The 27,312-nt window shown below is 40.7% G+C and overlaps 1 protein-coding gene across 3 annotated transcripts in view; it reads right to left on the reverse strand.

Annotated features, from left to right (window-relative positions):
• Positions 1 to 27,312, reverse strand: part of ptpn12 (protein tyrosine phosphatase non-receptor type 12) — a 46,742-nt gene that overhangs the window by 6,187 nt on the left and 13,243 nt on the right. For 2 of the 3 annotated variants that reach the window (XM_086202163.1, XM_086202164.1), the window contains 14 exons: positions 22,532 to 22,640; positions 19,843 to 19,919; positions 19,631 to 19,726; positions 18,104 to 18,142; positions 17,573 to 17,644; positions 17,377 to 17,436; positions 16,539 to 16,681; positions 15,567 to 15,633; positions 15,370 to 15,447; positions 14,328 to 14,426; positions 10,841 to 10,926; positions 5,096 to 5,285; positions 3,947 to 4,892; positions 217 to 288 (listed from right to left, as the gene is read on the reverse strand). In XM_086202163.1, coding sequence (XP_086058289.1) covers positions 217 to 288; positions 3,947 to 4,892; positions 5,096 to 5,285; positions 10,841 to 10,926; positions 14,328 to 14,426; positions 15,370 to 15,447; positions 15,567 to 15,633; positions 16,539 to 16,681; positions 17,377 to 17,436; positions 17,573 to 17,644; positions 18,104 to 18,142; positions 19,631 to 19,726; positions 19,843 to 19,919; positions 22,532 to 22,640 — 2,134 coding nt within the window. The remainder of the gene's footprint in view (positions 1 to 216; positions 289 to 3,946; positions 4,893 to 5,095; positions 5,286 to 10,840; positions 10,927 to 14,327; positions 14,427 to 15,369; positions 15,448 to 15,566; positions 15,634 to 16,538; positions 16,682 to 17,376; positions 17,437 to 17,572; positions 17,645 to 18,103; positions 18,143 to 19,630; positions 19,727 to 19,842; positions 19,920 to 22,531; positions 22,641 to 27,312) is intronic. The other variant, XM_086202165.1, reaches the window with a different exon arrangement.

The raw sequence follows: 27,312 nt of genomic DNA on the forward strand, positions 1-27,312 counted from the left end.
AAAATAAGCAATATAACACAGCACACAGCTTGCAACTGCTGATAATAAAAAAATAACTGATCATTCCAACTGTGGGGTTTTTTTGTTGTTGTTTTTTTGGGTGCCTGATCAACAACACGGACCCATAAAAACCACCTGAGATGCATCCAGAAGGTGACCACACTGACTCCACGTCACTGGAAACACACCTGTGAATCTTGACCAATGCAAACGCACCTGTGGCCAGTATGAAGGACTCAGGGGTTCTCTCGGGGAGGGGGGGAGGGGAGTCATCACTGTCCCAGCAGTCTGGGTTAAAAAGGGAGGTCAGAGGTCAAATGAGATGCAACGTTAATTCGCTGGCCGAGAGAAGGAAAAAAAAAAAAAAAAAAAGGAAAACAAAAGAGATGGGAGGTGAATTGTGAAGAAAAACCCGACAGGTGAAGTCCATGACGACCGTTTCCTTGATTCCTCTTCAAAGGAAACTTTGTGACTCGAAGGTACACAAAGTTGGAAAGAAACCGTCATGGTTCCCTTTCACAGCCTGGTTTTATCTATGAAGGAGTAACTCAATGGGATTTCTGTAGTTTTTTTGTTGTTCGTTTGTTTGTTTTTTTAAGAAATCAGGGTGTGTTACTTTCGATTAGCTGATTCCAAGTGCAATTTCATGTATATCAACCGGAGTGGAAAAAAAACCCAAAACAAACATGGAACAACTTCGCTTATTTCTTCACATCATCATGATTATCATCGTTTTCTGAATCGTTAAATATGATATAAGTTGAATCATATTTCTGAACCTAAGTTGAGTGCTTTGGCAACTATCTTGTGGTGCAATCAGCTCACAGAAATATCCAATCATACGTTGTGAGGCCTGACAATCTATATTGCTACCATTGATGTATTTTTTTTTTTTTTGCACTTACATGTAATTAAAAAAAACAAAGTTTTTTTTTTTCCAAGGAGGAAAATTTGAACCGTATTAGTCAGAATAAATGAAGCAGAAAAATGGATTTTGAGCAGTAAATACTTTCATGCATGCCATCTAAACAATATCTGAAGGGTCCACAAACTCGGCTAATTTTTTTGTCTTTGTTTGTTAGTTTTCCTTCTTAGAAGTGTTGCGGTGAGACGAGTTCCAGACAGACGCTGATTACATTTCCCTGCGTGTTCTGATCTTATCGTGCTCAATTTGGGCATCTCCATTTCTAAGGGTAGCTTGTCCATTTATGAATCTTTGGGAGTTTCCCCTCAGGTCATTACCATTATGATTAGCTCCTGCTGCAGCGTGTTATGAGAGGGGAAACGATGCAAGGGGAACATTTAATGAAGAAAAGATGATCTTGTTTTGCGTTCCAGCTGGTACAGATTCCACATAAAGCTGCTTCACCACTACGAGGATGTGCATTAACTTTGTTTATTATCACGGCTCATAATGGCTGTTTCGTGTTGACAATATGAGCTAAGAGGGTTAGAATACCAGAATCTTTATGAGGTCCGTCAATAAACCTTGCTAGCGGTTCTCTTTGGAAGATTCAATCTGCTGTCTAGCTAAATAAATATTAGTATCAGTTTCCTGGCTAGTCACCATACTAGCTGATGGTTGGGAGTGACTTTATCGAACAGGAAAATCAATCATTATTTATTATCTTATTTTACTGAAATCCAGACATTTCCGTTGCTTTTAAGACTCCTAATAAAGCCCTGACAAATGCCCAGATGGGTGCCGAATTATTAAAGTATAGCGTTTTATAGATGGGAATTGCATAAGTTTAGACAGTTATAGAGCAGAAGCCAAAGCAAACATTTTATTGCTGTTCCTCAGCTCACTTTAGGGCCATTAATGCAATTACACACACCAGTTTCAAAGGTAACGTTAATAGAATTAGAGCAGTTACAGGCTACAGGGGAAATGTAGAGATTATTACTAGATAATGAGGACAAAATGTTCAATTACTAGCAATACTGAATGTCTAGCTTTGATATATTGCACTGATAGCAAGGTCCAGATTTAGCTTGGTATGTTGAATTATTCTCTGAAATACATTCAATTGGAACTTTCTTTATCCTAATATAAAATTTGGGTTTTTTTATATTCTATTTTGTTTTATGATTTTTATTTTTTAACTTTATTTGTAATGTTTAACTTTTTTTTCCCAGCAATCTGTGCTTGCACTGGTCTTCCATTATTTTACTGTTCTTTTTGTTTTGTTTTTTATGAACAGGACCACTTAAGTAATTTATACATCACCGACCCATGTAATATGTGGAAAACAAACAAGGTTTGACTGATTCATTGACAATGCCATCAGTAAAACAAAGCAGCCCCCAGCTTTCTCTTGACGTGTCACACGGGAGCCATTAAGCTCGGTGCGACTCATCAAGGAGACGTCAATAGATTCTTGCAACCAATCAAACAGCAGCCGTTAGCTTGTCCATCCATTGTGAAGCACCACCGCAGCCCAAACAAATAATAATAAACCAGAGAAGCCAAGCAGACCAAAAACACAAGAGACCACTCCATATTTGCTTTTAAATACTGGAAATACATGAGGGGCGCATGATGTAAATTACGCCAGGAGTTCAAAAGGTGACTGAGAATGAGGGGTTTTTTTTTCTGTTAATACAAGTCCCAAAAGACTTTCTCTCCACTACAGTTGCAATTCTATCAAGTTAAAAAAAAAATGATAGAGATTAATGAAGTAGTTTTTGGTTTTAATTAAAGCGTAAAAACTGAGTAACAGGAAAGTTCAGATGGGATTAAACTCTGATGTTACTCTCCAGGCACTGACTGCATACGCGACTGTAATCACGCCTCATGGACGACATTAATTAACTGGAAATAACACTGTTATTAAATCCAGTTGAACAAAGATCTTCCTTCGGAGAGTTTTGTTTCCTCCTTGTCGAACACCAGTGGATTTATATCAGGTGCCCTTCACAGATTCATCCAGATATTTAAAAACGTCTCTTGCATCATTCAGTATCAAAACCCTTTTCAAGCGTGTCCAGTCCAACACAGCTCCAATCGCAGCAAGAATCAGATTTCAGAATCTCGTGATTTTGAAATCAAAAGAGAAGAAGGGAACGTCTCAGATCGTGGCGACCGAGAAGATTAAAAAAAAAATGAGAAAAAAAAAACCACAAACGCATTGCATCGCTGCAATCGTGACAGTGCAGCCGCAATGGTCACACACACGCAGCTCTGTTCAGGCACAAAGGTGGCAAATGTGTATTTTTCAGTATCATGCAGTACTGATCCTTCACCGTTCAACATGCTCGCAGCTTCCTCTACGCACACGCACGCGCGCAGACACACACACACACACACACACACACACACACACACACACACCATTGAATAATGCAAAGCAGAATAACAACAGATTTCTTTCATTCGTTCACTCATAAACACCCAGGCAGCGACAGGAAGAGAAGAGTTGTTTTGACAGATGTTTGCGTGTTAACATTTGCTGCATTCCACCAGCGAATCAATTAGTCATAGAGCTGAGACTCACAGAAACTATCCCTGCTCTTTTCTCCTCTGCTCATGTCTTTCTTCAATAGCTCCAATTTTTCTATTTTATTTTTTTTTTTTAGTTTCTTGGTTTCTTCTTGTGAGTAGTGTGTGTTGACGGATGAAACATGTGGTCATCTAGCTTCTTTCTCCTTGTTGACCCTGAAAATAACTACTGTGGGGTTTCCCTGAGCACATGTGCGCTGGATGAATCAAATGTTCCATGAGAAAACTTAACTGCTGTAAGTGTTACATTTGGATTTCTGGGTTCATTAGAGTCGATTCGGGACTGCTGTCTAAACCTGATGATTTGTCTGTCAATCTTCAAAGGGAATTTGCTAGTTCTGTGTTGAATTGTTAATAGGTTCGTGCAGGGGAGCAGGCAGTTAGCTGAAAGAATCAGCTCCAGTCATTCCATTTATTAGCAAAGGCTTAAGCAGATTGACGTACTTGCTGTGGCTGCAGTGGGTGATGGAGAGCTCTGCCCTGCGATTGACATTGGTGACACCTTCCTGACCGACTGCTGGTCTCCATGGTGAGGGGATGTTGTAACTACGGCCGTTGCTGTGGATACACTAGTATGATAACCATCCCTTCCTCCGGACATGTCTGCGTCCACCTCTTCATCAGAGTTATCGGAGTGCAGTGGGTTGGTGAAACTCAGGGCAGTCCTAACAGGAGTGGAGGAGGAGGAGGAGGAGGAGAGGTGAGAAGAGGAGGAGGAGGAAGGAGCGACACGTTCTGAGGAGGAGGAAGAGGAGGAGGTCTTTGGGAAGTGTTTGTCAGGGCTGTTGCCGGATTGAGCCCATGCTGCGTGGCTGGCCTTCAACTCCGCCCCCTGCGCATCACCCTTCTCGCTCTTCACAGGGAGGTGGTTTGGTCTGGTGAGGACGCCTCCATCTGCTTGACTCTCCCCACATCCACCTGCTCCTCCTTCCGTGCCTGAGTCCTCCGACAGCGAGGAGCTGGAGGTCAGCAGGGACTGGCCAGAACGGGCTTTGAAGGCATGGCTTCTTTGCAGCATGCCCGTGCTATTAGTTGACGCGCTGCCTATTCCGCCTGCTACCCCCATGGAGGTGGACGTGTCAAAGCTACGAGGTCCTTCCTGCAACGGCACCTTTTTAATCTCAATGCTGAGCTTCCTCTCAATCCGAGGAGCACCAGAACATTCAACAGCCGGAGAGAGGGGTGAAGAGGGGGTCTGGGTTTGGCCTGAATCGGACTTTGTTGATGTCGTAGAGAGTTTGTTGTTGTAGTTATCATTGAGATCTAGATTTGAAACTTGTGTTTGCCGCTTTCCACTAAGCGGATCTTGGTCTTTTTGTTCTGATGGACTGGTGTGTGTGTTAACGGGGCTGGGGTCTGACTGGTTCCGCTGCTGGTCCACACCTTCATTCTGGAAATGAAAAGGATGCGAAAAAGGAACCATGAGAGTCCTTATAGAAATATTGCATTACGGGAAAAACACGAGAATTTCTCCTTGTACTTTTAGCATTGGTGGACTGGGAAGGAAATACACAAATAACTCGGGACCTTATAAATAGACTCAAAAATACTCTCAGCATTTATCTAAAAATGCTCCCATAGCTGCCAAGGTACCTGCGTCGCATTGTGTTGTGCGGTGGCCAGGACGTGTATGACAGGCTTGGGATGGTAGCGGTCATTGTCCTGCCTTACATTGGTGACGGTGGGGAAGGCTGACGGCGGAGATGGGGTCAATATGGGGGGTACAGGGTGAGGCTCCGGGGGCTGGAGTATCTCCTCTTTAACGTCCCCCTCTACCTGGGAACTAGAGAGAAAGAGAGGGCCTGTTAAGCAGCAAAGGAAAGATTCCCAGCAAAGGAGTGTTAAGCTGTGACAGACGGGCTTTTGATGTTCTTTAATAAGACGTCTCACATCCGCAGAGCTCCAATAATTAAAACACTGAACTCACAGCCATAATTCATTGAGAGATTAGTGTGTGTGTGTATATATGGAAACATACTCTGATTTTTTTTTTGACTATAATACAAGTTAATACTCCGAGGTCCGAGGATTTTATACCCAGTGTGCCTACATCTTTCCAAAGTTTAATTCAAGCACTTTTCAAGTACTTAAAAGATGTTTTTTTCAAGCTTTTCCGGCACCATACAACTGCTCAATTACATATTCATCCATACATGTTGTCATGTCTCCCTCATTGTGTCGGGGGGGGGGGGGGTGAGGAGCATGATTATGAAAGTAATGCTATTACAATTTCAAGAAGTCTCAAGCATTTTACCCTAATATCCCAGTACTTTTAAAACATTTAAAACTTCACATTTTCACAGATTTCCAGCACCACAAAGGAATTGATTTCATCATGCTGGTCTCACAATTTCTTCTAGACGTCTATGTTTTAATTATTCTCTATCTAAAAGGGGAATAATGAAACTAGAATATGATGAAACTAACCGCATAATATAATAAATGAATGAAGCTCAGTTGTGTTTTACCACTAGGGGGCAGACTTTTTAAAAGATAGCGACATGCTCTCAGTGCAGCTGAGACAAATTACATGTCTTTAAGATACTAGGTTTCCACTGGCGACCATATTTAGTGGATCCAAGGATAACATGACCTGTTGGGAGGCAGTCTGAAGCACCACTGAGCTAATCTCTGAATGTATTCTATGTTATGTTTTCTGGAAGGTTCCTCCAAACTACCATTTAATCCAAACGTCTCAGTGTAGCTCATTAATCTCAATAGTATTCTCACTTCTTCACTTTAATATGCATATTTTCTTAAACTGTTACGCATGCTTTGACACACACCTACACACAGGACATTGCAGTTCACACTCTTTAAAAAAAAAAAAAAAAAAAAGGCGCAGCAGGAGGTGTGTGAATTACATACAGGATGTTGAGGTTGTGATCAAGCTATGACCACACAGACATGGAAAATTTAATATGAAGATGCTGTTCCACTCCACAGAGTGCACTTATACATATAGCTTCATATGCACACACACAGACAAAAAGAAAGACTGTGAAAGGATGTGGTAATGTGCTAAATGAAGAGCACATGACTCGAGCAAGTGCTAACGTAGGACTGCACATGACCAAGTGTGTGCGTGTGTGGGTTTGCGCGTGCGTCAAAGACAGACAGATACAAAGTCAAACGGAAATTGCAAACTACTGGGGATTTCCTTTTCTTGGGCAACTTTGGAGTTGCAGTCACAAATGAAAGGGGTTCTCTTCAAAACATTTAGCTAATATTAGCCGCTATTCAGCCTCATAATCATTATTTAAGAAATATGATGTGGTCTAACTGAATTTTTTTAATATTATGTAACCATGGGGAGTTTTCCACTGATTTGGTCCCATGCAAATTAACTCAGAACCTGCTAAAGAGGAACATAAACCCTTCTGCACAGGGAGGTCAAAGGTCAGTGTGTGCTAGGCTGCTGAATTTTATTTCTTCTTCAATCGAGTTCACGCAGAAGTAGCAGAGAAGCTAGTTTATCTAGTGCAGTGATTCACAATTTCAAGCCCCTCAGCTACACTGTTTAAACAAGCCCACCATGATTCATTTGGACTTTTCTTTCATGAAAACATAAATTACCCATGAGAGCAACTATATTCCTCATCTTTTCTTCAATATCGCCTTCACCGCCTGAGCAAGTACAATATATATTTAACAATAACACAGATGATTCCCACTGGAGCGGATTGTTTCCATGGGAATATGAATTATTCAGAAGAGTTTATCCAAGACCTTTGTCCTTCTAAGATAAGATAAAACTTTCATGATTCCTGAGGGGGGAACAGGAGCAAACAATGAGAAGTCTCAGCAAAACAAATAAAGAGGATCAGCAAGCATAAAGGAAACGGAGACTACAAGCAGAAAACACAACAGCAGCACCAGGACACACAGGCAGAATTTAGTAAATATGTATTACAAAGGTTTGCATCAAAGGAATACAGAAGTAGTTGTGGTGTTTCCCCTAAAGGGAAATCTGCCAAATGATGCAGTCCAAAAACTCACACTTTGCAATGACTTAATGTTAATTCTAAATCTATTTTAGAAATACAATTTCAATATATTCACTGCTGCTTTGGAGATTTCCTTTAAAGAACAGACAGGAAAAAAAGACTATGTCTAAAACTCTGCAACTGTTCTAAAAATCTTAAACTTCTGCTCTCTCCGCCCTGGAGCATAAAAACACTGCGAACATCCGCACTGTTTTGACATGTTGGTTAAAAGTTTATGATAACATTACACGCACACAGCTAAACTCCTTCGCATGTACACAGACACACAAATGCCTCCACACACACGGAAAGTGAAATTTGTGGGTTGGTAGCACCCACGCACACAACTTCAGACCAAAACTCAGAAGTGCACACACACGCACGCACTCACGCGTACACACACACACACACACACACACACACACACACACACACACACACACACACACACACACACACACACACGGCGCCTTCTACATACGAGGTAAGATGCTGCATTTATCATCTCTCTCTCTCACACACACACACACACACACACACACACACTGGAGGCAGAAAGATACGTCCTGGTTGTACAGAAGACAAATTCACACAAAAGAATTAGGCTGCCAAGTCAAACCAGAAACATTGAAGTTACGGCTCATTAACGTGTGTATGAGCCTCTTGAATTAGGTGATGTTTTGACTTCTCAAATGATAATAATAATAATAAACTTGCTAACAGGAAGTGCTGCTTTGCCTCTGGCGTCTATTTTAGAGAGCAGGTTGATTAGCAGCATGACTTGACGAGGAGACAGTGAAATCTTATCTTAACCGTTGGAATTGTTGAGAGATTTTCATTTTCACAACCACCACTAAAATCTGGAAAGGCAGTAGATCCTGATGCTTTAGATATATTGTAATAAGGGTTGATATTCAGCCATTACAGTCATAGATATGGAGGATATGAGATGTGGCAGTGTGAGTGTGTGTTCAATCAATTACTAAGTAGGAAAGACCCCGATGATACCAGATTCACAGGAGTTTCTGTAGAATCCCACACACACACACACACACACACACACACACACACACACACACACACACACACACACACACACACCACTGACATGACCCAGAGTGTGTGTGTGGCTGGTCAGAATGTGGACTATGTAAGTAAATATAAATATAGCTCATACCACATTGGAGGATGTAAACTAGACCTCCACATTACGTCTTAAGGAAACTGGAAGATGACAAGGAGAGAAAATGACAGAAGGACCGAAACTAATAAGGATAGAAAAATCTGTATTTGACAGGGGTGGGGCTCTGTGCAGGACTTTTCTAGTGACTCCTAATTTTGGCACTGATTCTAGCTTCAAAAAGTGTATATTTGAATTGGATCAGGAAAGAATCAGTTGGGGAAACAAATCACTCGCAGCTGTACCCTAAATTGGGAACATTTTTTAAACTTGTTTGCTTTCCCATCCGACCATCTCGTCGAGTTGCAGGAAGCAAACTGGTGGATAATTTTACTGCATGAAGTGAACTCCACACAGCTCATGTTGGAGTGAGCGAATGATGCACAATAATGAACAAAGACAATAAAACATGAGGCTCAGGGGGCTACAGGAGTTTTATGTGGCACATGGACAATAGTCTAACTAGACCGTGAGAAATATTTTATATATCTCCATAAAAGGTGTGTTAAAGAAAAAAACCTTTTTGAAGGGTCGGGTGCAGCTGTATGTGCGTAATGCAGCAATAATCGGGCGAGAGGCCACACCTACTGTGGATAGATAATAAAGCTGAACGAGGGCCAGGAGATGAACTGGCATAGAGAAAGTGGAGCAGAACTCCTGCTGGGCACATATAGCAAAATTAAAAATGAGAGGAGAGAGAAGAGAGTGCAGAGGACTAAAAAAAGGAGAGAAGAAAAAAAAAGAGAGAAGGCAGGATGAGAGGATGAAATTGTCAAAGGAAAAGTAGAATCGCTGACATTAAGTATTTTTGCAGAACATTAGAGCCTTGTTCAGACTGCCAGCCCGAATCAGATATTTGGCGCATCCAGATTGATTTAAGACAGTCTGGAATGGAGAACACCCCCCAAAAAAAACACATGAAATCTGATTTTTGCAAATCTGATCCAAACCACATTTGAAAGTTGTTTGAAATTTGATTCTGATCAGAGACGTACAGAAGCGTTTCGAGCTTGAAACACGGTGGGTCCGGCCGCGAAGTGTAACGAGAGCGTAGTGACGGTTGTTGATGTTGGGAATCATTGTAATCAATTTGAGCAGACGACACACAAACCACACCCGCATCTCCTTCTTTTTTTCCACAGTGGGTCTGTCAACGTGGTCCTCCGGGCATTTAAAAAGAGAGAATCTTTGACATTTATGCTGCAGGGGCCAGAATAAACTGTGCCGGCGCGGCTGGAGAAAAAAAGACCTCGCTCTGTTCACATCACCATTGTGTTTTCAAACAAGTTTCGAGTGGTCTTTTGCATCACCTGCAATATGTTTTGCCATCGAGCCTCCTTGAAGTTTGGGTCTTGTAAATAGGTTGATGACGTCTGAACACAGCAAATTCGATCTTAAAAATACCAGCACAGACAGAAATGGACCTGATTTGAGAAACAAATCCAAGGTCTATGATGTCACAGTGAAGTTGACCTTTGACCTGTTAATTCTAATCAGATCATTACAAGTTGATGTTTGTCTCAAGCGTACTTAAAATTCCCTCCAGGAATTCCTGAGACACTGCGTTCATGAGGATAGAACGGATGTTTATATGGGGGCACGGACACTAAAACATAAAAGAGCGAGGGCATTCATGTGTGTACACACCTTTGACAGAGTCTCTGTGTGTTTGTTCTCGAAGAGATGAAAGATGTAGTGATTCTGCTTCATCCAGCCAAGGGTTGTGTTACATTCAACACAATGTCGAGTTGCAGACTATTGCGCAGTGTTGCAAAATGCTCTATAAATACAGCTCGTCCTCGGGAGACAACAGTTGTTCGAGCAAAGCCAAGTTAACTTCAATAAAGTGGAGGCAGGGTGTATATCCGTGGGTCGACAGGGAGCTCTGGCTTATTTGAGGTGAAAAGAACGCCCGCTGCTTCTGTTAAGTTGGATTAATATGGGGTTTTTTTTTTTGTTATTGTTGTGCACAAACAAGCTGTTGTTCTGAAATAACACAACATGGGTGGGGTCACTTTACACCTTCCACTCTACTCTGCCTTCGCCCGTTCATTCATCAGCGTACAACATTTTTGCTGGAAGTTTGTCGTGAATTTGATAGACAGACATCGTTAGGCTGGATGGAAGAAGGATAGGGTTGAGAAATAGAAAAAAACAGGAAGTGGGTCTTACCTGCGTATGCGAGGGGGTTTAGGCGGCGGCGTGTCCCATCGCTCATCGTCTGACTGGTGGCTGGCTTTGTCTGGACTACTTTCATCCTTGACACAAAAATAACACAACATTTTAGAGGGAAATGTGGTACTTGTACTGTACTTATAATTTTTTGATAAATACAATGCTGTGATTTCATACCCCTATTTGTGTGCGTGTGTGTATATATACATATATGTGTGAGTGTGTGTGTGTATATATATACATACACTTTACATTTGTTGTTTATTCTTTTTTTTTTTACATATTTCTATTTTACATTTCTATTTTATCTTTACTCTATTTTTTTCTATGCTTCATTGTCTTATACCTGGTTCTGACTATATAGTCATTACAGCTGGCTAAAATACTCCTACCTTTACTTATACTGTTTCTTGAACTACAGTTTTTTTTTCAATAGCAGTTTAAAATCTACTTTTAGGCGTATGCATGACTAATTGTGTATTTGTATGTGTGTGTGTGTGTATATACATATATACACATATATATACATACATATATACATACATATATATACATACATACATATATACACATATATATATACTTACATATATATACATATATACATACATATATACATACATATATACATACATATATACACATACATATATACATACATATACATACATACATATTTATACACACACACTTTGTTGATTATATCAATAACGATTAATCTGACCATTGTTAACATATTTAATCAAATGATAACAATGCTACAACACTTCTGCTTTGTATATTTTACGCCACACATTTGTAAATGACTCAAGCTAGATTCTGAAAGCTGGACTGTACTTTCTCATGATGTAAAGGTACATATATGTGGCTACAGGATCTGAATACAAAAAACATTCTACTTGCATATTTTAAGGATATTCTGTGTGTTATTTTGTGGAATTTCAAGTCAGTTCCCATTTGGCCTAGAAAGTGCTTCCATGCAGTGAGTGTTCTGGTATTTGCAGGGCAGTCTGACAGCATTCCAGATGTGATTTTGTTTGGCATGTACAGCAAGCCTTAGAGCCTTTGTGTGTATGTGTGTGTGTGTGTGTGTGTGAGTGAGTGAGTGAGTGTGTGTGTGTGAGAGAGAGAGAGAGAGAGAGAGAGAGAGAATTTGTCTTACTTGCCAGATTTTTAGTAGTGCTAAATTTTAAACAGCTTGATTTCTTGTGAGAGTTTCCATACTTGGTGTCACCAAAGTTTTCTTTTCTTCAGCGAAATGTATATTATCTCTAGCTATTTTGTCTCTCTTCGTCTGTACTTTGTTTTTCATAAGAAAAAAGTAGCTGCAAAATTGCCTCACTGAAGGTTCAAACTTGTCTGTTAAAGAAACCCTCCTCCTCCCTACTTATTTTCTCCCTTCCTCTCAGCTCCCGTCTTCCACCTCCTCCTCCTCTCTTCCCCCTGTGAATCATTAATTGGACTCTCTCTGATAATGAGAAGATGACAGGACAACTCCAGTCATCAGAGGCGCATGATGGAAGGGAAAATCAGGCCACTGTTGAGGAACACACTTGGTAATCAATTTTAGTAGGAAAGTTTCCTTTCAACAATGGTGGCTGTGCGTGAGCAGAGCAATGTGTGTGTGTGTGTGTGTGTGTGTGTGTGTGTGTGTGTGTGTGTGTGTGTGTGTGTGTGTGTGTGCTTGCAGTGAGCTTTGAGATAATGACAAGGTTTTAATGGCAGCAACCAAGCTGTACTCATGCCTCTGTAACATACTATGCCTACACTTTACGTTCACACTTGAAAATAAGGGTACAGTAAGGATTGCTATTTATATGTGTGTGTGTGTACACGTATACATATATACACACACAAATATATTTCTGTATGTATATATGTATATCTATGAATAAGTGGGCTAAATGCACATGACTTGAGCAAAATTGACCCTTTATTAATACTCCTTGTGCCTTTATTGTTCAGTGGGGCACATGTTGCCCTTTAAGTTAGTTAACAGACTTTTCTAGTGCAAGAGTGCAGCTGTCCGATGAGGATGAGGATCTATTCTGAGGATCAACGTCATCATGGAAGTGAGGTGAAGTCAGAAGAATCATCAAGCAGGAAAACTGCTTCTGGATTACAGCCACATCACTCTCTCATTGTCTCTGATCTTTCCATGATCTCTCTGACATTCTCTCAACAGTGTTAGGATGTGGCAACGTAACACTAAGCGATGCTAGTAGTCTAGAGTCATTTTCCATTAGCAGGCCGGTAGCAAAGCCACTGAAACATGCTCACGATGGGAAAATGTTTTCTACAAAGAGAGGTAGCGCAACAAAAGCTCCAGTGCATTATTTTATACGGAGACAGGTTTTGAACCGAGCTGTCCCTGTCTTCTCACATCTGAAACACAATGATGATGTTCGCAGCGTGTTCTGTGGGGCATAGCAGAGACTTTAACCATACTCACTTAAACCATTTATTCTGGCCACGGACCCACTACACTAGAGGAGCAATTTCTCATGTTAAATGCCTGGAGGATCGCAGGGTTGCCTGATGAAAAAAGAAACACAGGCCTGCTCTGACGAAATAGAAAGTGCCTGTGATGGCGATCACTGCTATGCTGACGTGACACATCATGGATAACCCAGTGTGTTTCAGTCTTTGGAAGAAGTGGACTAGTTTGACAGCAGAACTGGTGCTGGTCCTTCCATCTCTGACACCTTCTGTGGATGAATTCTTTACCAATATTGTAGAGATTCATTTGTTATTTGGACAATTTGAGCGAAAGTGTAGTGCCACTACAACTTCCCATTAAATCTAGCTTGTAGCTTTCCAAGTCTTTAAGTAGCTTCCTCATCACTGCTACATCATGATGCTGGATGACGGGAAGGAGCTACGGATTAGGGATCTGTCGGTCACTTGCGAGTTTCCCACCCTCCGACTGGATTTCGACAAAACCTGGAGAATGGCACTGATTGGCCCAGGGGAGCACCACACTTCATATTCAGATAATCCAGAAGGAACTTTGATCATTAGAGAATAAATGAGTGATTTTTGTGTGGGCTTGTATGCCTCGTTTGGGCAAAGGGACAATTACTTTGTACGGTGAGTTTGATTTTAGAGGTTATATGGGGCAAAGATGTGAGAAGTAAATTTGAACAAGGCCAGCAATGACTGACAGAGTGAAGCTGTATTCAAGCGCTTTTAAATAGGTCTAACTGTACGGTGTCCTCTGAGACGACTCTGTAAAAGAGAGTTCTCATTCTGGCTGCAACTCCAAGTTCTTAGAGGTCTCCCTTCTCTCTTCGAGTTCTCCTAAACTTTCCCTCCCTTGTGACTAATTATTTTAGTCACAAGAACATTTATTGTTTTTTTCCCCTCTTACAGTGCGCTACTCAGCCACATCCTTTTTTAAAACCAGTGTGTGTGTGTGTGTGTGTGTGTGTGTGTGCGTGTGTGTGCGCGTGCATCTGTGTGTGTCTGTATATGTGTGTCATACCATGCCATCGTGTATCTGTGTGTTGGTGGGACTCTCCAGTAGCAGCAGTTGTTTCTGGAAAAGCTGAGCAATTGCTTTATGAACTAACTCGTACTGCTCCTGGAGGGAGAGGAGGACATAATGAGGCAGGGGGGAAAAAAAGAATGAAAAAGGGTAAATGAGGTGAAGAAGACAAAAAGAGAAAAAGCCTCAGCAAATCAAAACATACAAAAAGCCGTGTTTGTAGTGAAAAAAAAAAAATCATTTTCAAGGCCGAGAAATACACGAGAAATCGTGTTTACACAATGAAACTTTGCCTCACCTGATGTGACTCTACTCTCCTCTCATTACTTTCCTCGAGTTAGACAGGATGTTTACAGCCCATGATGTTATATCATTGGAATTTATTTACACAAATCCAAAAAATGACAGTGAAGCCTTGTTTTGATATATATTTTATATCAAAAGCCCCTAAAGCCGTGAAAAATAGCCATGTAGGGAATTCACTATGACAGAAGGATGATTTACAAAAATGCCTTACATGACTAAGTTATTCTTCGATCATCCTTTGTTTTGTTTTTTTGTTAATATCTTGCAGCCATGATTTTTTTTTAAAGAAAAAAAGAACAATAAAAACAATCATCTTTACATTGGCCCCCTGAAATTTGCTTTTTTGGTTAAATGTACTGTTAGACCTCATTCAGGTGGGAGATGTTGAATTCAAAACTGTCAATTTCAATTATCTGTCTTATCTAAAATGGCTCAGTGTTCACTTTAATGGTTGCGGGAGAGAAAAGTATGAGAAAGCTTTTTATAAACGGCAGAGGAGGATTTATGCCACCGAGAGATAAGAGTTGGACTGGAAATTGTGAGTTAAGGTCAGCTGAGATTAACAGAGGCAAACTCTAGTCACTAATTAATCGGTGGGCTACAGAATGAGTGAACAACATTTGAGTGTGTGTGTGTGTGTGTGTGTGTGTGTGTGTGTGTGTGTGTGTGTGTGTGTGTGTGTGTGTAATTGTGGAAAAATAAAAAAAGACAAAACTGTAAAAAACAAACTAACCTTGGTCTGGACAGCTGAGTGCCGCTGCGTCCTCATCTCTTGGATCAAGCGGAAAACATTAAAATCTTCTGGAATTTTCTTTAATAGCACAAAAAATAGGTATAGTCATACTGGAATCAGTTATTTTAAAGAAAGTGTGTGTATTTGTACAAGTAAATGTGTGTTTTAAGCTTGTAATGGCTTGTGTGTTCACATACCCCGGCTTTGAGGAGGTTCCACGTGTAGTCAATAGCACAGATAGCACCTGTCCTCCCACAGCCTGCACTGTACACACACAGACACACACACAGACACACACAAACACACACACACACACACACACAGTCGAGTACATTAGGTTTCCACATAAGCCTGCATGGAAGACACATACACACACTCCTGGTTTTCCTTCTCAACACAAACATAAATCCACAAACCAGCCCCGGATTTCTACTCACAAACAAAAACACTTAGTCACATGTGTGTAACATCACTTCCAGACAGGATGGAGACAGCAGCTACACAGAAGCTGGGAGACTATGCGACATCACGTTTGACACACACACAAACACACACACTATCATCATCATCATAAAACCTCATCTCACGCTGTCACAGAGCCGTCTCAAACCACACCGAGCATCTCTGAACAGAAAACACACTAAATCGTGCGCATGGACATGCCGAGACACAAGCTTTGAGTCCTGCTGAGTGGAATCAGGAAATGACCTCAGGCTGCTCATTACAGCTTATTACACACACATGGAGACAGTGTGTGTGTGTGTGTGTATACCCCATGCATGTGTAGCGCAGGAGCCATTTTTAACATGAAGGGTAATTCTGGTATTTTTCAACGTGAGCCCTATTTTCCCAAGAGCTTGGGCAGAAATGATAACGAGCAGAATCCTAATTTGGAGCCAGAATGCCATAAACATTACCTTGTTTATATTATTTCCATCAAATTATTTTTTTCATTTGTCTCAGATTGTTTATATTAGTGTAGAGTTATAATTTAAGCATCAAATCCAGCTTTTGGCAGGAGAAAGATGTGTATTTGAGTGCATCTGGTCCAAGAACTACTGCAATACTTCTCTGCTGTGTTGAAACTGGATTTCATCAACACAAACCAGAGCCGGCCACCTGTAGCGCGTTCTAATAATGTGTGTATTTGTGTGGAGGCGTCTCCTTACCTGCAGTGCACACATATGGGGACATCATCGTTCTCTTGGTATTCTCTCATCAGTCCTATCATGTCTAGTATGGAGTCAAATGATGATGGGACATCGTGATCGGGCCAGTTCATGTAATGGAACTGTGTTATCCTTCGTGTTTCCTGTAGGGAGACAATCAGGAGAACATCTTTAAAGGTGGACGGTCACCTGAGGGTCGGAGGCAAGTAAATGTGTTCAAAAGAATGTGATGGCTCGTCTTTGATGGGAATTACATCGATGTGAAATGAATATAATCCGTCACTATCTCATAACTCTGTTGCTCAAGTTGACTTAACTCATATACTTAAAGCAACACAAGCAGAACAGCGTGCTCTGCTGTTAAGTGTTTTGGCTGTAAAACGGTGGAGTTATTATTTTGAGAGTACAAAACCACTGTGAAATGACTCCTTTTTACAATCAGAATTTGATCCACTCGCCCCAATAACATTTGGAAAATTAATTATCTACATTCAAGTTATCAGAGGGCTGTCGGGACATAAGTATCCTCCCAGCAGCGTTGGAATGTCACCACATAAATATGGACAGTGTGAAATGGAGAGATTTACTTGGCGGCCATGAGTTTAATTAGCACTGGGAGATCTTGTTTGGCGAGTGCTTTTTGAACATGAGGGACGTTCGTTTAAAATATGATGCACCACAGCATTAAAAATGAGCTACAGATGTTACTGCTTTACATTTGTGATTCTACTACATGTGTACAAATGAAAAAAATAGGGCATTTGTTAAAAAACATCCACTAGGATCCACAAGTGAAGAATAATGAAGAGAGGAGTGTTTAATTTATCAGAGAACGTACATTCTCATGTTCCACCACCAGAGTCCTGATGAAGTAGTCCGTTCTGGCCTGCTCTGACTCCTGTAAACAGGAGACGAGAGGAGACTCAACACAAACCTTGACCACCATGACCATTAGAACAAATTGTGATAAAGTCAGCAACCCCCCGTCCCTCTTTACAAAATACAGCTGTGATATCAGAGACGTATCTACTTACACAGGAGATTCTGAAAGGGCCAAAACTCATGGGCTCCTCGTCCAGCAGCGGGAAATACCGCTCACACTTTTTCTGACCAGAGAAGCGTGGGAGTTAGGTTTGGCTAAAGAACAAAATACCAGACGGATACCAAAGCTTCCGATACACACAGACACACACTTTCTGACTTGAAATTAACCATTAATGAGATGTGGAGCGTTCATAAGACCTTATATACACTTGATGAGCAAAAAAACACATTTATGGAGGTTTAAAGTTAAGTTAAAAACCTGACTTTGGTGTTGGCTCTTTTTTTCTTAATTAATTCACACACAGTTTCGTCAAAGATAAATAATCATGGCGAATAACAGACAATTTTAGAAGAAATGTGTTATCGTGGAGGAAAATCATATGACAAATTAGTGAGAAAAAGTAAAACCAGTAGACTGGCTCTGGTGGAGGTTATAAAACCAATGTGTGTATGACACATCCAAATACGCATTTGTACCGCAGCACATACAAACACAGAGAGATTAAATATCACAGGCTTACCCTCCCCATTTCAAACTCCCGACACGCCATTACAATAACCTGTAGAGACACAAACAGGAAGGATTACAATCAATATTTAGACTCTCACAGCTAAATCCTCCCTTTCCAAAAATACAACTTTGTTCCATTAACACTGGTTTTGCCACAATGAGATCCAGGGACTCAGAGGAGACCTCAGGAAATATGAAAAACTGACATCATTTGTGCGGTGAAATAAAGAACAGCTTGATTATTTTCCCCCAAACAGACAGACTTTACTTTGAGTTTCTGAAGGTATATTCTACTAATATTTGTAGCTCACATTCATTCCCTTTCATGCTACAGGAGTAATTATCGCATCTGTAATGTGCCCATCTGGTCTCAGCGTTGGCTCTCTCTCCGTCTGCCTCTTCATCTCTGACTATATCAAACGCTGATTTCAATTATTTAAAGAAATACTATTTTATGTTTTTAAATTATTAACAAACCCATAGATGTTATATACCCACGCGCAAGTCTCCAATTCCTTTTATTTGTTTTGAGTAGCTCCTACACAAAAAATACACATCTGCCTACAGGAATCATCTTACTCCACGTTATGATGAAAAGGGAAATTATGGCATACTACTGGTAATATTTTTCAAATACTAATATTTCTGAATCCCATACTAATGAATGTTGAACTGCACTGACAATAAGGAAAGGATGAACAGAGATGTGTTTGTGTAACATGCACGTTGCATAACTACACAAAGCAGCTTAAATGTTCCATCTGATGAAATCTTTGTCGTGAACAGGGAAGAGCATCATTTCTGTGGTGGATGGTGGAGTATGAAATACAGTTTTGCCCTGGATTTCACATATAGGCAAGAGTTTTATGTTTACACACGCAAAAAAAAGCCAAATATGTCGCCTTTTTTGTCTCCGAACATGAGGCCGTGCAAGCTGTTTGGCAGAAATCACACACAGACACACACACTTTTCTTGAAACGCCTTTTCTTTCTTTTTAAAAAAAAATTCAGATCTGGATGAACTGGAGCTGGTGGCGCGAGAACAAGACCCTTCCATGTACAGACCACCAGGGCAGTTAAAAGGTGCAGATTCCGTGGAAGAAGTTTGCCACAGCACTGCGTAAAGATCAGGGATTTCAACAAAATTTCTGAAAATTGGGGGATATTTTATACAAAAAGAGAAGAAAAATGCAATGTGTGTGGTATCAAGTGGGGGGGGGGGGTGACACCACCGATTCAAATGGACCCACTTGATCAAACACTGAGAGGTGGCCACACCCCGTGAAATAACTCATTTAACTCAACATAATCTGATCCTTTTGGCCTGATAATAATTTGAAAGTCTAGAAGCGCTGCCAGATGAAATTAGCCAAACTGGTTTAGCCTGCAGAAGTCTCTAGAGCACTTGTTCAAAACAGAAATCAAACTTCTTTTCACACGCCACTGATTGAGCGTCACAGGAATGAGGAGGGCCCCACCACCACCACCACCACCACCACCTCTTCTGCTTCTCCTCCATCCAATGAGCCATACTCACAGCTACATTGTACTCCCAGTTCATCCTCCAGAAGTCAATGACAGTATTCGGCAGCGGGCCCTGAGTTGCGATGTAGGCCTCAGGGCCATCCATGCCCTGTGGAAGCAGAGAGAACGTTACCGAGATTCACACACGGCACGAAAAAAATCCTAACAATGCAATCCGGCCGTGGTATGTTAGAGAACAAAGCAGGGGGAGGGGGCTTTTTTTACCTTGATGAAATTAGCATTGATGTAATCAGTATCCTGATTGGTCGTTTTTAACGTCAGCTTCACTCTACTGTGATCAACTGGGGAGAGAACAAAAAGAGAAATGTTAACTTAAGGGGGAAAAAAGGGGGGGGGGTAAAAGTTTGAGAAAAAGAGAGAAAAGGGTGTAGGAGAAGAAACAAAAATGGAAGCAATGAAGTGATAGTGATGAGGGCACACAAAGATAGATGGAATGTAAAGAGGTTAATGGACAAACAACAATATCCTAATTCCAGCATGCGTGTACACATCTGTTAGGGATGTTCTTCCTTTGCCTTATCAGCAGCTCATTCACTAAAAGCCTTAATGAATAAATGAATGGTTGGATGGGTCGTCAGGAGAAACAGGGGATAAAGGAGCGGGGGGGGGGGGGAGGACAGATGTTGTGTTATAGAGGCTTCCCTGATGGCACTTAAAACAGCGATCAAATATTACATGACCTACACCAATATACTGTGTGTGATATTAATGCAGATCTTGGAAATCTAAAACGTACATTTGCTTCTAACGATAACAGATTTCATCTTTTCGTTCAATTCGTTCTCATACAATTACTAGGTAGGTGACAATCTCTTTTTTTATGACAAATTCCTGTCATTGAACAATGCATTTCATATTTAGGTAGGACGAAATTAACCGTCCTTAATACCAGTTGGCTGCTGCTCAATTTCAATGTGGTTACTGCGGGTTTTAAATGGCATTTTATATTGTGTGTTTTTAATTGTATAAGGACTACAGATGGAAATGAGGCGCTTGATCTGAATCTTTTTCTTTCTTGCAAATAATTAAGTGCACACTGGCCTTTCTTCAAATTAAATAAACAAACAGTATAAAATCAAGAAGCCTTCAATGGTACTTTGCATGGTTCAAGCTTTTTTCTTTTTGTAGCATATTTATGAAGGTTATTTTCTTGGTGTAGAACTGTGACTCATCTTGAAAGCAGTGACCGTTAAGGTTTGATACCAGACGCGCCCTTTCATGGGGACTTGCAACATAAAGGCGGGCTGACTTGTTGATTGGGCACTTTTTTCTACATGTAAATGTCTTTTTTTTTTTTACTTCCAAGGTAGCTGACAGAACATACATAAGACAGTAACAGAAACCCGCCCCACACTTTACTGATTGATGTACGCAGAGATGCTTGACGGTATTTCACACGTATGTTGTGCATATAACAAACAGTAATGTGATACTGCTCAGCACTGTCGCAGGCTCCTCCAGCCAAGCGTAAGCACGGTATAAATACGGTGTTTAGAGAACGACCTTATTATTAGAGCATGGAGAAGCTTATGAGACATAACTGGATCAGAAGTGCGAGTTCTGATTAGAAACACTAAGTGACCCGAGTCACAGCTACAGACGGGTGGCAAATTAAAGGAAGAAATGACATGGAGAGTCATAAGGCATCAGACCACGGCCAGCTGTTTCTGGAACTCTACAATTCTTCCAAAACCTCCCTCATAAGGTGTTTAGATGATGGTGGTGGTGGTGGAAAGCGCTGCAAAACAATCCAAAATCTGTCGTAGGTGTTATGGAACTAGTGACAGCAAAGGCCACAGCGCAGGATTTACATCACTTTCATAATCGGAATGGCATGTTGTAGTCCTTCTTCCCTTAATTCCTCAGCATATGAAACTATAGCATTCGTTTGAATGTCACATGGTTCACAATGTTTTGTTTTGCTTCTAACCATTCATGATAAGCTCGGCTTTTTTTTTTTTTTTTTTCAATCCCCGGATGAGAAATTTGAGGGAGGCAAAGTTGAATGAAGTGGTGCGCAGTTTAAAAGTCTTAACAAAATTCTGAATTTTTTTATTCTAACCACTTATTGGTACACCTGCTTGACTGTTTTCACAATCGCTGGCTGGTTGACAAAAAACTAATCTGCCCCTTCACAAAGTTTTATTAACATCTTCACAGTAGTTTTTGATTGAAGAGCACATAACTTCCATGGCAGTCATAAAAATATGAACGGACAATTTTGGAACAAGTAGAAATGCACTACGACTACGGCGCGTGGTAAAACAATTAAAACTTTTGAGCACTTTACTCAAAGTGGAATTTTCACCTCTTAGATTACTTGATTTTAAAAAGCTTTCAGTCGGTCTTAAAAGGCAACACTAAAGGGCAATGAAGAAGCGAAGCTGACTAGAAGTAGTTCTGTGTATTAGAATTAAGTTCGGGTTCATCTCATTAACCACTGCGGAGGTCATGACCCACCAATTACAGAACCACCGTTTCTAAATCAAAACGGAAAAGACTCCAAGGATATCATCACAGAGTTAAAAGGCACCACAAACCACAGCTATGCAACTTTAGACACCATCACACGTTGAATGATCACTTTTTCTCCACAGCTGAATCCCGAGTGTTGGCTTTATTTGCATGCGTTTTGTTTAAACAAACCTTATAAAGTCGGAGTTTTCTTTTGGGGTTTGAAATTCAATCGGAGTTACCAGGTCAGACGCATCAATATTTATGTGACGGTTGGTCGATGTTTTGTCACTGAGCAGGTGTTACCTCATGTTTTTCATGACGGCTCAATTCAAATTTAAGTGTGGCGGTGAGCCAGCGCGCTAGAACATCAGCACTTCTATATGGAATGTGGTCATTCGTTCACTCATCTGTGCAGTGTGACTATGCTGGGACTTACATGGCAGTATGTCTTTATATCGGTTCTTCTTGACATTTTCCTCTCGCTCTCCTACGTTGGTGGGGTAGATTTTCTCCGTCCGGTATTTTGTTGATAATCGCCGTAAACGCTGGAATGAACAAGAGCAAAAGAGAAACTTATTATTATCATTATTTCTCTCTCTGTCTTCAGCAGAAAGCAATAAAGTTGGTCGCTTCCTTCTCCTTAACCTAAAAAAGGAAACATCATGTGTGAGGTGTAAATATCTAAGATACGATGAGAATTCAAGAGATACCCGGCACTGCAGCGCGCACACACGTCTGAGCATCGCACTACTAGAAACACAGCGATTAAAAATGGAAATCTGTACATAACTATTCACTTGATCGAGTTATAGAGAAGCTTTCTCTCTTAAGATCAACTCGAAGGCCTTTTGAACTGGCACGCAAACTTTCGAACAAAGAAACCAAAGCACTTAAAGCAAAAATTCTCCCATAACCCATCCTTTCACAGGCACCCTACTGCTGCTAACACCCTCCTCACACACAGACACACTCCCTCGCTCCCATTTAAAAACAGTTAATTAATTTAAGCGTGGCCAAGTCTAATAGCAGCCAACACTCATGAAGACACATTAAGTTAATAGGAGGAGAACAATTACAGTCTCCTCTGAAAACAAGCCAAAGCAGCGAGCGGAGCTGTGGGCTGTAGCTCTGAATAGAAGTTCCTCAGACACAACAAAGATGAGGTTTTACTCACGGACTCATCAGACCTTAGTGTTGAAACAAAAGTGTTGTCCGACATGACAAAGTGATTTGCTAGACAGGAGAGATTTTACCCATTGACACAACTTTTTAAGTAAATATTTGTGTTTTTGCGGTTCTCAAGATTGTATGCCGGTGTGACTTTGGTTTAAAAAGAAAAAAAAAAAAAAGGAAAAAGGAAAAAGTTGATTTAAAGCCCAGTTTTTGATTTTACCAATTATATCGTTACTGTGAATTAACACAATTATTGTGAAAATGTTTTAAATCGAAATCACCAAGCAGAATTACAAGCACTTTCAGGCTTCAAAAGATTATCTTTAATACTTTTTAAAACCACGTTAAATAAAATTTAAGACCTATTCTGCCATTACAAGCTTTTTTTTTTCTTTTTTAAAACAACTAGCTGAGTCGCCACCAGCTGAACTTTGGTTCCTGAGGTCAAATTTAAGACTTTAAGTCCTTGACTAAACCCAGTTAACAGGTAGCATCTTAGTGAGACAAAGGGACCTGCTTTAATAGACATTAAATACATAATTTTAATTCAGTAAGTATATAATTTGGAGTGTGAAATAGCTAACTAGTGCAGATCACCTACGAAGTGTACCTTTAATAGAGATTTGATGTATAACGTGCAAAGCTAATTTTCTTTAATTCACAACTTAACTGCGGCCTTGAGTGTTACTGTGGATCTTTGAAGAAACTTCAAACGAACAGCAAGACTTTTGAACCATAAAAAAAAAAAATCCTTCTGCTCGACACTGATTGCATTCACGTCATATTGCTCTCAAGGCCCTTTTCTGAATTCACTTAGTTCATTCACTCTCCTCCCTCTTTCTGAGACAGCGAGGAAATTAAGCATCACATCTCCCTTTCTGCCCCCCCTTCTCTCTGAGAAAGTCGGCGTGGGCGTTCAAGCTTCTGGAGCCCCGTGTGAAAAATGGTCCCACCTCTTTTCTTATTGGAACTGACTGCAGGCTTTCATCCTGTGACTTTAAGATGGATATGTACTGTACTTCCTAATTTCCGGTGACTTTCCTGAAACTTTTCTTCCGCTCTGTTTTGCTTTTCTTTGCTGCCATGAGATGACTTCTGTGCTACTGCCGAGACGCACAAACCCCAACAGAGACTGATATTACACACAATCCATCTGATGCTGCATTTTAAATGTTGATTTCCCCCCTTCATGACAAGTCCATTTGTTTCCAACTTAAATGTCTTGAGGCATCCTGGGCATCCAACAAAACTGTAGATACTCGTCCTGCGAAAGAAAACAACTGAGAAATACTCTTGTATCAGACGAGTTGCTGGGTTTTTTTTTTCCTTTCCAATAGGAGCTATTTTTGATGAAAGGTCTCCAGCTGTTTCATAGAATGACGCCGGCCAATATTCTCCTAGCATCAAAAGTGCTGCGGACACACAGGTTAACCGTTTATGGCATTAGTCACTCTAAAGAGACACAACTTTTTCCACCTTAAACTCAATGACAGGTTACTAAAAACAGAAGAAGCAGAAGCTACAGGATGAAGAGAGTGAAGGAGTCTGAGAAAAAGGAGGTATATGCAGAGACAGTGGGCGGCCACACAGCTCTGTGTGTGTGTGTGTGTGTGTGTGTGTGTGTGTGTGTGTGTGTGTGTGGTAATAACATTAATAGCTCCTCTGGTCTCATGTGAATTACATTTCCAACAGAAATTTGCTTCTGTGCTGGGACAAAGCCCAGGAACAAACAAACACACACACACACACACACACACACACACACACACACACACACACATAGGAAAATGATTTATGATGGTTTATGATTCCCAACAACATATAAGCCACATCTTATGGGGGAAGCACTTTAATACTGTTGTGAGTTTTATAAACCCAGCGATGGTGAGGAAAATACAGTGATATAGTAATACAGAAATACAGCGCCAATACAATAATATTTGAACCTTACCTTTGAGTCAGAGTTGTGTTTTTTGGTCACCTGCAAAAAGTAGGTCCACCATTCACTCTATTTAAGCTATTCAAGAGAGTGATGCTACAATCAAAAATCATTAAAATTAATTGGAGAAGCTATCCTGATTGCCTGGGACACAAATCACTATTCCAATAAAAAAAAAAAAAGCGTTTAAAGATGATTGAAATGAGCGCCTCTCTGTATCAGGGAGGAAATGTGAGGCAGCAGAACAATGATGTGTGTTTTTCCACATGAAAAGAGATCGATCGAATTGATATCTTTAAATGACCCTGCTGTTTAAATGATCAATACGGTTCATGAAGAGCGTGTGTGTGGAAAACAGAGGCGCTGTAAACAGCAGGAGAACCAGTTGGGGGGGGGGGGGGGGCACTGCCCAGTGGCACAAATGAAGCCCATTTAGCAGGTTAAAAAAAGCCCCGCCCCTCTAAAGTTGGCCGCAGTTTATTTTAAGGGTTAAAGAGTGTGTGTTAACAGGTAGTATTTGGGCTTTACAGTGGCTCTACAGAGCTTTGGAGTCTGAAACGAGTCTGAAATTTGCAGTAAAGCTCAAGAAAGCCCAGCTTAGCAGTGGAGAAGGGTGAGATTCTCTCTGGGTTCATCACTATTAGTGACACGTCTCACATTTCATTTGTTACAGTTTTATAAAAAGATAATAACCTTTGGCTAACTGAAAATGCATATCACCGTGTTTGACCCAGGTGAAAATAAAGGTTACACTCATATTGTACACTCCACACACCCTATGAACTTAGCATTCATACTAGCTGCAGGCGTGCAAACACTTCAAGCATTTCAATAAAGACATCAATAACCGATAATTGGATGTGTTTCCAAACCATCAATTTCACTGAAGTGCGACAAAAAAAAATCCCTCGCTGATTTTGTGACTACATCAATTGCATCACAACAACCTTAGCTAGCAAAGATATGTCACACGATCACGCCTCCCCTAGCAGACAGTAGTTATGTAACAAAATGCACTCTTGAACACCCACGTGGGATAAATTTTTGCCATTAGTGTAGCTAAAGCCAAGGCTTTGACACAACTTTACAAGAAAAAGACTGTCACCCAGCTTCTGTCTGTCTCACCCTTCTCTTCTACTTTCCATTGTCCCGCAGACAGACCCTGTTTCTAATTACCCATACTTCCTGTTACGTAAAACTCCTCACAGACACACTGAGACGCACACAAAGCATGTGTGTGTACTCTTACGAATAATAAAGGAAGCCCGGAGGATGCAAAAGAAAGAAGAAAAAAAAAAAAAAGCACAGGGAGAGTCTTGGCCTGCTGTTCTGTACCTTTTCTAAACAAGCCACCAAGAGAGATGGAGTGGAAGGAGAAGAGGAAAGGGGTGGAGGAGAAGAGAAACTGGGCATTCTAGATAAACAAGGAAAGAAAGGAGGCGAAAGGAGGAGGAGAGAGGGATGCAGACAAGCGGAGCGAAGGAAAGCAGGAGAGCCGGGGCTTTTAAGAGGCTCTCTGTAACTAAGCTAATGGGTTCTTTTATTCTTCGTTTCTGTCGCTCATTCACGCGCTTCTTACACACTCTGTCGCTTCGCACTAGCGTCTCTTGTGAATGGAGGAGTGAGTGCTGAGAGAAAGGATGAAGGATAGTAAATATCCTTGTTTCAATCACTACCGGAGTGTACTGTTGTAGTTTTTTGTGTCACCAAAGTTAGCAGTTTCTCCAAAATGTGACGGAGAAACTGAGGGAAACACGGTTCTGAAGAGAATAGATGTTGAGCCTCTATTACTCTTGATGGTTTTTGCAAGACCTGACCTTAATTTGTTTTTGTTTTGTTTTTTAATATCTGTGATTGTTGACGAGTATCCATCACCTTCAAGAGACTTGTTTTGTCTTAGAAATGATCTTAATCTATTGGGATAAATGGCTTTCCATCGCATATTTTTTTGCACATTTTTGATATTTGCAAGAGGCAATATTTACGGCAAGGCCACAATCTAGGAAAATTGCAATAAAATGCAGGCGTGAGGTGGATTTTGCCATCACCCGGTCTGCTCTGACGCAGCCAACATTTCATTGGCTTGATAAAATACAAAGAATTTC

This window comes from Aulostomus chinensis, chromosome 4, assembly GCF_037954235.1.
Source record: "Aulostomus chinensis isolate RoL2024-O1b breed Wild chromosome 4, RoL_Achi_v1.0, whole genome shotgun sequence".
NCBI classification, from domain to species: Eukaryota; Metazoa; Chordata; class Actinopteri; order Syngnathiformes; family Aulostomidae; genus Aulostomus; species Aulostomus chinensis.